Raw genomic sequence first — 14,764 nt, forward strand, 5'->3', positions numbered from 1 at the left:
GCGGAACACGGGGGAGGGACAAGCTTATTGCGAATACATCTCGGCCCGATACTCTGCTCCTACTGACGCTTAAAACTCTTAAATATAAAAGCTTACTACCGAAAAATCTTAGTACGCGAAATTCTTGAACGTCGGATGCGATTCTTGTATGCCACGGAACCGATCCCCATCCATAACGTAAAAAATAGGCGAATGGAAAAGTAGACATGCAAGTTACATCTTAAACTGTAATTTAACTATGAATAATAAAATATTTTAAGATATACCTCCCTGCAATGAAAACGTCTAGATGCATTTATATATTACGAATTGTATTTTTTTTTTGTAGTTTAATTATTTATTATTGACAACACATCTACAGTACAGTCGAAGCGAGAATAATTTGAAAAAATACCTGTTTAATCAATAGACTATCTCTCGTTCACACGACAAAAAGTATTATCATTATTTACAATAGACAAGGTGTCGGGGTTAGGGGAGAGTAAGGTCGGGTCGTGGGGTTGGGAGAGTTGGGACTTGTGGTGGTGAGGGTACGGTGAGGTTGAGATGCCGCGGTCGACGGATCGGTCCGCGCGGTGGCCGGACGGATTAGACGACCGTCGCCGATGCGGCGCGTGGCGCGGCGTGCGCGGAAGTTGGATTGCCGCTGCAGATGCGCAGGCGCGTGGGCGGCCGGTTGGTGTAAGTTGCGCTCGAGTTGTTGGGACTATGATGGTAAATCACGCGCCGCCACGCCGCTCGCCACCTGCATACATGAACCGTTATTTCCATCGAAAAAAAAAAACAACTCTAAACAACACTATATAAACAAACCAAAATGTGAAACGAAGTTTATTATTTATATTTTTTTCAAACACCTGCTAAAAGTGTGTTCTACAATCACTTGGATGTACGTATTTGCGACGACAATAATTACACACACCAGTGTTTTAAAACGCCATTCCACGTAATGACATTTTAATTGTGTATGGCGAGACCACACAATAAAAAATAATACTCACGTTAAATATTTGTGCTATAACACTTTCAATGATAACCGTTGGTGAAAGCCGCAGGAATCAAGGGTCCCTGTAACAGGAAAAACGAAAAATGAAATTCAGGAAATGTCGACGAATATATTATAATATATTCATTAGAACATTTTTAATCCCAAGGTTGGTCACACATTGATGGTGTAAAGAGTCGTTTGTACTTTTTACAGTCACCACTTACCATCAGGAGGCCCATTTGTTCGCCAACCTTCCAAAAAAATCGAGCGTTTCGAAAATAAAAATATATTAATAAGAAAGTTTTACAATACTATTGAGGTATAAAGTGATTAAGAGTTTAGTTTTTTCTAAGTCAACGATATTAAGTTTTGAGTTCACAGTCGATAGAGTGGTAGCGAGTTCAGTGGCCAACAAAATAAAAACAGCGAGTGGATGAGTTAGAGCGGCGCGCGACCGCTCGGCAACGGTAATTACACCGCTTGTTTTCCTTGATTTACGGTTATTGCCCGTGGGGGCATTCCCGTTACCTAATAAGACCGTTTTACACCCAGGAACCACATGAGCCGCACTCAGAACCGGCCGGCGGCTGGACTGTTCATTTTTATCATTAATATCGTTGCGTCTCCATGATAACATTCGTTATACATAAATCATATTATTTGTCTCAACAGGAATTCCAACACCGCATAGTATATACTGTACAGATTTATAGTGATTTATAGTGGTGTTATATAAAGGAAACTAAAAGCCCTGAGAGTAGTTTGAAAAATGTCTCGAAGACACTAAGACGTGAGGAGTTAAGATCTCCACGGCGATGGCGGCGCTGGCGGGTGCCGACAAGCAATGAAGACTGATGGCGTCTCTGGGAAGCGGTTATGGAGCACGGTCGCAGTTTTAAAAAGCCATTACCCGCGGCAGTGCACCGCGTAGATTGCCGCCCCCATCGCCCGCCGTTCTCATATTTCGGAACACTTTATAATCGCATCTCTCACGCTTCACTTGCTCGCTAACTTATGGTGATTATGCCGTAAGAGCGACGAGGAAGATCGGTTCGGTAATGAGATTGGACCGTCTCGCTAAAATTTTAGAGTGTCGTCGACTGCTAATTGCGTCTGTGGTGCCTGTCACGTGTCGCTTCACATCGTTAGACTTAACATTACTCGAGGCATGCATTGCCTAATAGTCTATTTACACCCCCTTTAATAAAGTCTTGTTTTGATCAAACGTATAAAAAAGTAGTTTAAAATACAGAATTAAATGAATTTCAACGTCTTAGAAGCACAAATCAAGAGGTCGGAAGAAAAACAAAACAGAACAAACATTAATTTGAATTCCGTGACAGTTGAAACTTCTCGAACAGGGACAATTTTCTGAATTGCCTTCATTTGAATCTTACTGAAATAGGCATTTTTGAGCATGACGTAACAAATGAAAAAAGTTCGAATCGAAAGTTAATAACTTTATCCCATTTATCATGGAATAAAATAACTTGTGATTTTTTTTTTATTTTGTTTCTGTAATCAAATAGATTCTACTATTTAATATATGAAGAACCTTATAATAATTTTGTACGATATTAAAATTTCATGGTTATGTTTTGTAATAATTTCTATGCGTTCTGAAATGACTTTATAAGTATCGTTTTGAGTTATTTCATTCCATGAAAGTGATTTCATTAAATGTAATGTATTTTTTTTTATTAGCGTGGAATTGTCAACGTGCTTTCCCGTAATGATTTGCAATTGAACTCACTGGGGTGTAATTGAGGGGCGCACGGCTGACTGCGATGGCGGGGAATCCAGAGGGCTGAGGGCTAGCCGCCTGCACGTAGCCGACGCTGTCCGCTGCAGACCCGTATACATCGAGTGCGGGCCCCGGTGAGCTAGCAGCTGGGAACCCCGCTCGGCCACCGGCTGTATGCGGTGAGGCAGGCGGTCCGAACCCGGCTGCAGCGGCCTGATAGTTGTTCATCACTGTGGAAAACATACCATTGATAATACTAGTCGTTTCTTCCGTCGAAGCTGTACATACAAGTACATTATCTATTCTTACAGAGATTTTATTTTATTTTCAAAATTACGTCACACATTAAAATAAATAAATAGTAAATTGACGATCATTAAACTTTATTTGAGAAATATTTAAAATCCTACTGTCAATAAGATTTATAGGGAGCAAAATATGAAGCATGGTTATGTAGTATGAAAATGATGTAATGGTGTTTTGTAGTGATATTAGATGAGTTTTATAGTTGTTATTGTACAACGGTCACAAACAAGCAAATGTATGACTGTTTGTATGGTATGAAGGCGTCCTCACCTGAGAGCGCCTGCGCGAGCAGCGGTGTGTTGTTATTCGGTGTGAGTTGGCCGTTGGTCAGGTCCACTGCAAACATACACATGGTTCGCATTCGCTCCACGTACACGAGTGACGCGCACACTCGCATAATGTTAACACACACAGATCTATGACTGAACCATCTTTGTGTTTATCTCATATGATTTCTAATTCCGTAATTTAATCCGAAAGCAAGACAATAATAAAGCATGGATAAACTAGTAGCGCGTATACGCATGAATAATTTCGTCGTTGAAGACAGATGCCATGATGACGGATGAGGACAACTAAGACTCCCCAGGCTAAGATTATGTTGGAACAAAAAAATATAACGTATGTCACGTGCATTCAAATGAAAAAAGAGAGCTCGAAGTTTCGCGCGCATAAATCACAGAGGACGAAAAAAACTTTTACAAAATATCCAGTAAATTATCTGACGTGAGTTCTCGGTGGCACGCGGCGGTCTGCTTATTGAATAGAGAGAGGCATTAGCATACGGTGCACGTAGCAGCGGCTTGACGCCGCTCGCGCTCGGAAACTCGCTACTCGCTACGCCTTACCTCCCGTCCTAGTTACTATTTTGCACACAATTTTCAAAGCTTTTAATGTCTTCGAATTTTAAATTAGTCTCAATTGCTAGTAAAATGTAAATGAACGTTACGGCTAGTACGTCTTTTGAAATTTTTCTTATACTCTCAACTTTGTTAAAGAAAATTAATCAAAGTGAAGTTATTGCTCGTAATCTTTTTAAAGTGTTTTTCTTTCTATCTATGCTCACGGTATATTTTATTCGCATGTATTTAAAAACGGATAAACATTCCCTTTTTGCTGGTTCATAATACGACCATTAGTCCTATTGGCTTGTACGACAAATTTTATTTTTGTTAGATGAGCGAGTTATGATTTAGTGTGAAAAATGAAGGTTCGCGGCCGCACCAGGTGATTACCGGCTTGCGAGTGACTTTGCAAAAAAAGTACAATATAAGTAATGGAGGATGAATGATAGATGGCGCGGCAGGCGGCCGGCCCGCGCTCGTGCCGCTCTCGTCCGCTCGCTCACCGGCCCTCACTAAAATGCTGACACATTTTAATAATATTACGCTGCGATGTGAGAGGCTATTTATTTGAGGGTTGCCGAGTAATAAATAAGAATTTGAGTAGCAGCGCAGACACGTCTCACCGATCGTTAACATGTCGATCGCACGTACCTCATTCTTTTCCCATTACACGACAGCACGAACATTTACTGTCTATTTTGTAGCATAAAAGCGAAGAATACTGGCATTAGTTAAATATCATTTATATGAAGTGTTCTACATGAGTGTGTATAAAGTCTGTTAGTACTTGTACATAAATGTATTAAGCGAATGATTCACAAGCAACAAAGTCCCAAACGGAGCCAATTAAACTTGATCTCAAGACCTGTTTTGACCTGAAACAATTTACAACTTAAGCAGTTCTCTTTACCGTCAAATGGTGTGAAGAAACTTCATACTTATCTACTCAGGCGTATATCAGCTGCGTTGTATGTTAACTTTACGCTTTACATTGTAACATGTGTTTGAGATATAATTTGAACGTAATAGCTCAACTTCCTTCCTTACTAATATTATTAATTCGAACATTTGCAGCAATTCTGAAAACTTGATGCTAATCCGTGTAGTGTTACTAACGGTTGCCGATAATGTGTATTCAAAAAGCGTCCTAATAACGTAATAGAAATACAAAATGACTTTACAAGTTAACACCAGGCAATTTCCAATTTTATTGGCTTAGCTGCGAAGTCGTAGGGACTTTATAGAGGTAAGGTGATTCGCACCCCAAGTAAGCCTCGCACCTCGCGGGAAGCACACATTCATCTATAAATTCAGAGCCCGTCTTGCGAGAGCTATTCGAACTTTCATAATTGCGAAGTTCGACGAAACTTAATAATTCTTCTTCAGAAATGGGATGACGGCCGTGCAAAATATTCACAGAGCGTACTTCGCTGTAAGACTCACTCACGGAACCATCATAAGTAAGCCTTAGTTTTTATGTCTAAATATTTTTCAAGTTTCAAGGGTTCTTTAATCAAAAATATCTATAGATAACGTGTAAAAAATGTTACAGTAAAAGTATCATCAATTTAACTGTAATGTTTAAGTAAGTAAGTAAGAATATATGTATCTAATTTATTATGTATGCTCCAGTAACAGTTCCGAAAAATAAGAAATTACCCACACTTCATCACCTACTTGGCGAGATTGAAATGTTTTATTTCAACGAACACGTAAGGTCGATCCTACACACAAACCATGCCGTAAACGTATATTTAATAGCCGCCATCAATAACTCTCCGCGAAGATGATACGCTTTGCGGATTTTCGATGGTTTAGCTGGGACTTATCTCAATTGCAAATTAATGGAATTTCTATGCTATGTAGCCGGTCGCCTCGCACGCGCCACCCTTCGCCATTTGTAATTCAAAGAAGCATGCGCGTGTCCTTTCTTTAAATCTCACTTTAATAACATCTATTGCATCCCGATCATAATCATATACCTTGAAATCTTTTAACAGTATTAGTGTACGATTGTTCAGTCATAGATCACTTAAACACGAAAAGCGATATTAAAAAAAAAGCTAAAATTAACCGCGTAATATAAAATTCACACTTTATAAAAATATAGAAGAAATTTTTAAAATTTTTCTACTTATACATAATTTAACAAACATCGTCTACCCTCGTAGTCAAATAATAAAATACTTGCGGGAAACACCGCTTACATCTACACTGAAGACTACAGCAGAAAATTATTACCTTCTTCTATTCTATGTTTCATATTAAAATTAGGAATATGACTACAAATAGTCTAATTGCGTCGAACATTTCTTATTTTTTAATATTCAGCCTAAAATACCACTTGCCTAAGGCACAACAGATTTAAAAAAAATACATTAAAATACTATTCTATTTCTTATACTAAATTAAACAAATACCACTATAAAATGAGTTTGCACCACCATCACATTATTGTACCGACAAGTATCTACCTGAACGCTTACTTAACTACCCGCTAATTTCTTTTATTATAAAGCATTTATTTATTTCTTAAATCATTATACAACTTCGGAACGAAAAACCTTTCCACGCTAATTTTTAAAGCTTCACTAATTTACAATAGGAAGGAAATCGCCCGCCATAAAATTACTAAGTCTAGACTATTCTGAAACTCCGCTAGTTAAATCTCATAATTGGCCAGATTGAGTCTACAAATTTTGCTTATATAGATTTCACTCTTGACTTTCTAATTCATTTTCTATACTATAATCTATTATTGTTAGTCTAAGCTTAACTAATATACTTGATATTTTTTTAACTTCTATAAGTCTACCACACGTTTTATCAAAATTTTCACAACAGAAATTCAGCTTACGCACAATTTTGCCTACACTATTCTATGTCTCCAATAGAGTAAGATACTGATCAAACTTTAGTTCAAAGTTCAAAGATAAATATTACTCGCCCTATTGCTGTTGTGGACTGCACTCTCCATTCACCAAACTGCTGTTTCTCTTGTATTTGGTCAACACTATCTTTTTCGTTTCAGTCGATATCAATAGTATATCAATATCACTATGATACTCTCATAAGACAAATCTGTCATCCACGTTCATATGCTTAATTATGTTAAGTTATTTTTAAGCCGTATTATTCCAGAAGGGTTAAGAGGCTCACTATATAAGTTATTATGATATTGACTTTATTTGATTAATACTTTAATTAATCTAAAATATTTGGAACGCTAATAAATTGGTATAAATTTCGCCGTGTCGACATTCCGTCGACGACATTCTACAAGATAATGTATGGGCGATGAAGTTTGCTAGACTAACGCATTTATTTATGCGTGAGTAAATAATCTATTGACATTCAAGAAATAAAATCTATAATTATCTATAAAAATAAAAATTCTGACCCATCCAAACACAGCACTCTTTAACTATGGGCGATGATTACTCGCCGATGCTATCGAAAACTATTTCTAGTATTTACAAGAGAATCTAATTTATAGATATATATATGAAAAGAGAGAGAGAAAGAGTTTACATGGAGCGAGGTCACACTGCGCTCCAACCTAAACAACAAGCACTAAACATAACAGTTACTAACACAGTTAACGGTCAAATATCTTAAATTACGGATGGAGTTGGCACATTCACGACACGCGGTCACTCGCCGCCTCGGCAAATAATTATTGCAATGCGCTACGATCCTCAAGAAGTTTTACTTCAGTGAGATTTGTATTCTTCGTCGAGAACAAATCTACATTCTCGGTAAGTGAGTGCAGGCGAATAGCATCGAACTATGCAAAATAGTTGTGTGGGTCTGATCCGCGCGCTGCATTCTGAGGGCGAGCGTGTGGAATGCGAGGAATGTCGCAGATGCATCGGCGGGACCGCGGTCGCACGTGCCAGCCTCCAGCGGGGGCAAGAGCACACGGTCTCGCGACAGACTGTTCTACCGTTACATGGTAATGCCTCCCCGCACGACGCACATGCATGTGCTTACCGGTCTGCTGTGGGACGCGCCGCGGACACCACGCTGCATGTACCGCATTGGATGAGTCAGAAAACGGAAAACCAACGTTAAAATTCATTCGAACGCCGAGGTATAAACTTCGGTCATAATAAGAAATAATCAAACTTCACCGCACGCTAGCCAACTCCACGCTACATACTATTTCTTTTAGTTTATTTCGGTCGCAATCGATAAGCGGACGAATGTTAAATAAGCGGGCTATGATCGACCTCGATTGTCAAGCAATCAGTCGGACAGTAAACGATAAACGTTTTGCTTATATAGCGGAAATTCCTTTATTTTAAAATATATTGGCTTCACAATACCATAACCTTACGATTAAAATTAAGACGATATGTCAAAACAGTGATAAGAACAATACTAGTGACTTACATAATACATTGAATACATTAAAAATTTGACACATGGGTTACATTACAATATGAAAAGTAGTAATTTACGATACCTAAATTATTTATCTAGAATTTGGATAAACTTCCTGATGGAAACCGCTTTTATTTCAATATAATTTCGTATCGAGCTATAGGGGCAACCTAGTCGGGCGATCTGTTCACGTACGCATCTGCGAATTCGCGTAACCATTGTTATAATTTATAGTACGTGTTTGCGACATTGCATTCCTTAGCTGCGATTCGGGGGAGAATGGAGGGCGTGATACCAAAGAGATATTCGCTTGAGAAAAGATTTATTTGTTTTCGTAAGATATTCCGGGAGCCGTTAACGGTTGTTCCGGGTAAGAGAGCGGTAAGGTTGTGGCGTGTGGCGGGCGGGCGGCGCGGCGCGGGCGGTGGCGGCGGCCTACGAGCCCTGCCCGAGCCCACCCGGGTTTACATACTCCACACCGACCAACAGACGACTTTCCGGCGGTATAACTCCCACTACACCTGCGGCAACAAAATAAAAAAAAGCTACAAAGCCCGCCACGGAACTGGGAAGGGCTCCGACAGAACCGCGGCGCTTAAATAAAATAAAAATTATGTCAAAAAGTAACTACGTTATCCAGAACCCAGGTATATCTACGCTTTAAATTAATGCCAATTTAAAATTACTATAAAAGCCAATAAGGAAATTATAAACGCGGACTGATACCTTTATTTATCTGTTCTCTATGGCAAAACTTGGGAATGATAGTTTTGGATTCGACGATTTAAGATTTCCGACACGCACATCATGATGACTTTCTGTGTGTATCGTATTAAAGTAATCTCGATTTGTATCACGCACAACCAAAATGCAGGAAAGGGGGTCATTACATGTTATAATATATATCGAATTGAACACCAAATATTTTCAAAACCACGGTGTTATTCACTAAATTATAATTTACTTGCTATTAGTGGATCTAAACACGCAAATAGATCAATAGCTTGGGGGTAACTCAGTTTGATGCCCGAAGTGTTTAATGTTGATCACAAAATACATTTTTCGATGGATATTACGTTTTTGATGCGAAGCTATTATTTTAATGACGAAATCAACGATACGACTTAGTAATGGGTGTCGCTTATAACCAGTAGCCACACATTAAATATAATATAATTACATTACACGTATAATATTTAAGCTTATTTTATATATTATGACTAGTTTAGAGGATGGCGATAAGGACGGTCGCACACGTAGCGATTTATGATCGAATTAACTTATATATTTTACGTAATAATTTTGATAAAAACCTTAATTTTGATAAAATAAATTATTGCGAGGCGTGGTGATGTAGCGACGGCTTTGCCATGAAACGTCAATAATCTCATCGATTTTTCGTTATGGGGGAGATTTTATCATTATTTCGTATCGTTTAAAACATTGAACCGTTTATAATAACATTAACACGAAGGAGGTTGCATAAAATACTTGCATCCAAAAATATTACACAACAACATGAATAAAGATTATCATTAACAACATTATCGCTTAAGCATTGTAAATATATAAAATATAATAGAGAAATAACTTTGAAACACAAAGTAGGTATATATCTACATAAGTACATTACAATTATAGCAAATATTCAATTAGATAATAAAATAACTTTCTCCAAGCTCGATTATATTTTATATGATAAAAGAAATCTAAACTAACTATATTACGAACTACGCAAATGAAAGTCTAATGTCGAAGTAATTTCCTACTCATCCTCTAAACTTAGTAATTTTTGAAATTAACTCCTAGGTACCTAATTCTCTACTTTTTCTTAACTGTCTCCTTATAGAGTAGAAGTTTCTTAGATATACGACTGCGTTTTGACTGAACACAACATAGTAATAATCAGGTTATTTTATTTGCAAATTAACTATTAATCTTAAAATTTATAGCATAAATGAAACTATTTGTTGCATTCTTATTACATTTGGGTTCTGTAGCTGTTAATAATAAAATAATATTTCGATAAGGTATAAACCAAAATCATAACGATTTTAAAAATTAAAAATGACACAACATTTTATAATTATAATTGGTAAGTGAATGATGTATTTTAATTTTACGTCGTTTTGATGAAAAATTCTCATTGACATCACCAATAAATAACTTTAATTATTTCATTAATATCAAATTGACACGACAATAATGCTATTTTATTAATCTATCGTTTCGTGCACCTGAGTAATAATTCAATTAAGAACATAAAACGGTATGCATTGTGCAGTATTAAAATACCATTTTTATAATACGTGAATTAAAATTAAATATAGAATTTACTAGTTGTGTTCAGTCCTGTTTAAATTCTAGAGAAATTTAAATGTCTAACCTCTACAGCATGCTATTGAAGATAAATGCGTATAATAGTGCTACTTTTAAAACTCTATATAGATTACATCTAAAAAGATAAACAGGTCGATTCACCTACAAAGTCCAAGCAATCCTTGCTACATGATGAATAATAATAGTCTAGACTAAAATTTTCAATAAATATGCAGATTACATTTATAGTTGATCCGGCAAGGTTTAATGCCTTAGCCTCGGCCGTCCGAGCCATCTAATTGTATATGAATGTTGTCTGTATCAGTTTTTATTTCGTTCCCGGCTTACAACGGATCACAGGCTAAGAAATATTGCAGATTTATTCAGCGACGTGGTGCAAACTGTCCCAGCTGTACACAGGCGTGGCGCGCAAAATTTTTAAGAAAATATTTTCTTAGTTGCATTCATTCACGGTTCTATGTTATAGTGTAGTGGAGTGGGTGTAAATATTAATTTTTATATCTATATTTAATTCGAAAGCAGCGCGTTGGCCGTTTCAAGTCATTTGAAAATTAATTCGCCAAAAGATCTGTCGTATTTCAAGACTTCTGTTTGCTACATTTTTTTTCCAAACATTAACATGCAAAAAGTACTAATTACTTTTAAGGCGTCGAAAAGTAAATACTTTATAATATAGATTATTTTCGTATTTATTGTATTATCCCCATTTAAGTGACACTTTTGTTCACAATTGTCGAATTACAATTTTTAGTTATTTATACTGAACATATATTGCTTTGTTACATTGTTTTATTTTCGAAAGCTTAAAATTAAACACTCTTTTTGATAGAAACGCATATGTCGCGTGCAGTAAAACAGTAGCGTAGAAGCAATTAGCGACAAACTATTTGTTTGACTAATACGAATGAAAAATGTAGTAAATCGCACTCACTACTTATTGGAAAACCAACGTGCTGAGTAAATTGAGCATAATGTGTATTCACTAATATTTCTGGACGTACATTTTTAATATGTTCGTTATTTTATACAAATCCGGCGGATTAGTGGTGCAATTCTAGGTAAAATTACTGAATTATACGGCGTTAACCAAACAGCGACTGAGTCTATTTGAGCAGCTGCGCTTATCTCCCGCACATAGCAATTAGACAGTTTACGTGACCGTAGAAGATCGGACAGCTTATTATATTGTTCAAATACGTTATAATTGAATAATATAAAACAATTAATATTGTTAAGACTTTGTCGTTCTAAGAGATCAACTGAAACCCTCCAGTTTATTCGTTTAATTAGCGAATGTTTATTTCGTCAGAGCCGAAATTTACATACAAGCTACCACAAAAAGGACGTCACTTTTTCAGTTCGTTTGTTTGAATCTCTTTAAATCTCTTTAAAAGCTTTCGCTGTTAATGAGGAGTAGGCAATAGCGTAATATCAGGCGGTGACGCGGCAGGCGCTGCGCGAGGGGTGAGCGGGGAGGGCGAAGCTAACGCGGTATTTGCGCTGGAGTGTTTGCTTGACGCGTAGCATTTGAGAATCGTTAGGGAGAATCGTTTGTAAACATAGAACGAGGCGCTCGCATTTGGTCGGATTCTCTCGACCGAATTCTGGAGGTAAACAATAAATAGCATTTCTCAAAACTTGGACGTTTTGTAATTGACGGCGTGGCAGATTTATCTAGATGGCTCAGTCATTGTTAGAGGTGTTAACTTGTTAGTAAAGTTGTTAGTGCGAGTTCACACGAACTTTTGCCGTTGCTTTTGCGCAAGTTAGTGAAATAGTAGTTAGGACATGGTCACCACAATATAGATTACGAAAAGCCATATGGACCGTATAGTTACTTAAATGGTTGACGAGTTAGGCGGTTAGCGGATTAGTGTCGATTGCGAATCGTTAGCAGTTTGTGGAATGCATTGTCGACGGAGCGAGTTCACAGATGCATGGCGTGTACATTGTAAACCCCACTGAGCTCGAGTGGGTGGTATGGCAGGAGTGTCGCCAGGTGGTGGTAGTGATTGCCGGATAGTTGGTGGTGCAAGCTCGCCAGGGGATTACCTGCGGGGTATGGCAGCCCGAAGCTAGGATAGCCCGAATAGCTACGTCCTGCCGCGTAGGCGGCGTACGCTGCGGGGAAACCTGTGCAACAAATAAACACATATTAATTGTTAAATATAACAAAAAATTTGAAATCATTTCATAATTATTATTAAGATTGCTTTTAATTAATATCATTTTAATCAAACATAACAATTGTCGAAGTTTACATTGGTCTTTGAGTCCATATAAACATTTGATACGTAACACGTGTCCCATTGGCCCCATTCTAGAATAGACCCGTCACATAAAAGGTGGGTAAAGTATACCGTACAAGCTCAGTACGACATCGCTTTGGACATTGTCCAGCAGACGATATTTTGTAAACATCGTTAAATGTAGCGCACTGTCAGTGAACTAACGATGGTCTTATTCAATTAACAGACGTCTTCATGGTATTTCATTAACAAACTCATTCATTTACAAACTAATTCTAAACTAGAAACATGAAAAGTTTTGACTAATATGACATTACTTCTAAATGTTACAAAACAATATGTTTGCAATATCGGCTTTGTGAACATAGAGTCCGGCATAAAAATGTAAATGATTGATGGCCGGACCGTCTACGGAGGCTGATATGATTACCACACCGGATCATTTATCATATTATTGCCAATCAAAATAGTGTATCTGTCAGATCACGTGATCCATTACGGCCGATGGAAGCACACCTCGACACGCTGTTTGATAATCCATTAATTAAGTTTATCGTCGTATCCATTATTTTCAAGGAATAGTCAGTCAGTTGTTCGTATCTGATCCGTTTTGGTATAATCGTAATGTAGGTACTGGACTTTGGGGTAACGCTTTATGTAAATTGGTCATACACATTCCAACATACGAATGATCTGGAGATGCGGACTTAAAAGAAATGGCTTGACTTTAATAATATAATGTGAATTGTTAACTTACCGTCAGGAAGAGCACCCAATGACCACATGAAATCTAGAAATGTAAAAACATTTACATAAATTGATCGATCCTTACATAATAATTTATATAATTGTGTGTACTAGTCAAAACATTAAATATTTGAAACATAAGTGTACCGTGAGACACTATTTTGCTTGGCGAGAATGTTCGTGTGGATTGTACAAACATATGTGTAATAAATACTTATATTAAATTTTTATTTAAACATTATTCAAAATATCTATATTCGACTACCATCCAAAAGTTTACTAAGATGACTTTAATGGGGTATATTAGTTATCTATCACCAAGATGATAATACATTGATTCATATCGTTAATCTATTCTACACATTGTTAGTCTATATCTAAACATGTTAAACAAACAGACGTCTTTAAATATTTTAGAAATGATATTTATTAATCTAAATACTACCTTTTTTTTCCTACTTAATAAGTTAATACAATTAATACTATTTATTAGTTAATACGAGATCTACGTCTGATAGTACATTGAGTGTATTATTAACACCTTATGGTTATATGTCACATATAATCGTCTAAGAAGAAATAAAATCAAAATAAACTAAATAAAACTAATAGTGAACATACATACTTCTTAATAAAATATGCAATGCACAATATAATTATAAGTATTTAGTAAAATTAAAGAATTCTAGTATTCTATAAGTACATAGTTGTCGTTTCGAATAATTTACCTAATCTAATAAATATATATATCATTAAAAATTAAAATAAATACATAATATATTTACTAAAAATCACAAAACTCATAAGTAACATCGACTGTTCATAGGTACCTCTTTTCTTCCAATGATAACATTTTTTTGAAAAGCCGACATCAAGTTGCAAAGCTATTTATAGTAAAATGCTAAAGAATATAATATGATATAAGAAAATATTAATTCCAAAAAAATTTCATCGAATCAACCGCGTGTAAACATCGTATCTAGAATTTGTTTTCTAAGCTGCATTAGTTGTTTATCATGGATGGAAATGTAGTCAAACTGGCAAGAATCAGCAGAACCATAGGGCCCTTATTCGTTATTTCACATTAGAAACTACGTAAAAATCAGAAAAATACCAGGCTTATTGCTATTTCTTCTATCTATTTATAAATCAAATGACT

At 36.5% G+C, this 14,764-nt stretch overlaps 1 protein-coding gene across 7 annotated transcripts in view; it reads right to left on the reverse strand.

Annotated features, from left to right (window-relative positions):
* Positions 1 to 314: 314 nt before the first annotated feature.
* The window catches only part of LOC124533325 (RNA-binding protein Musashi homolog Rbp6), a 468,593-nt gene continuing 454,143 nt past the window's right edge, over positions 315 to 14,764 (reverse strand). The window contains exons 10-16 of one of the 7 annotated variants that reach the window (XM_047108525.1): positions 13,616 to 13,648; positions 12,662 to 12,742; positions 7,877 to 7,909; positions 3,309 to 3,374; positions 2,742 to 2,962; positions 1,002 to 1,068; positions 315 to 745 (exon numbers count right to left, since the gene is read on the reverse strand). In XM_047108525.1, the coding sequence (XP_046964481.1) occupies positions 1,027 to 1,068; positions 2,742 to 2,962; positions 3,309 to 3,374; positions 7,877 to 7,909; positions 12,662 to 12,742; positions 13,616 to 13,648 (476 nt within the window). In that variant the 3' untranslated portion in view covers positions 315 to 745; positions 1,002 to 1,026. Of the gene's footprint in view, positions 746 to 1,001; positions 1,069 to 2,741; positions 2,963 to 3,308; positions 3,375 to 7,876; positions 7,910 to 7,934; positions 8,791 to 12,661; positions 12,743 to 13,615; positions 13,649 to 14,764 lie in introns of those variants that run through there. The other 6 variants (XM_047108527.1, XM_047108526.1, XM_047108528.1 and 3 more) reach the window with 6 other exon arrangements.

Source organism: Vanessa cardui, chromosome 11 (assembly GCF_905220365.1).
Source record: "Vanessa cardui chromosome 11, ilVanCard2.1, whole genome shotgun sequence".
NCBI classification, from domain to species: Eukaryota; Metazoa; Arthropoda; class Insecta; order Lepidoptera; family Nymphalidae; genus Vanessa; species Vanessa cardui.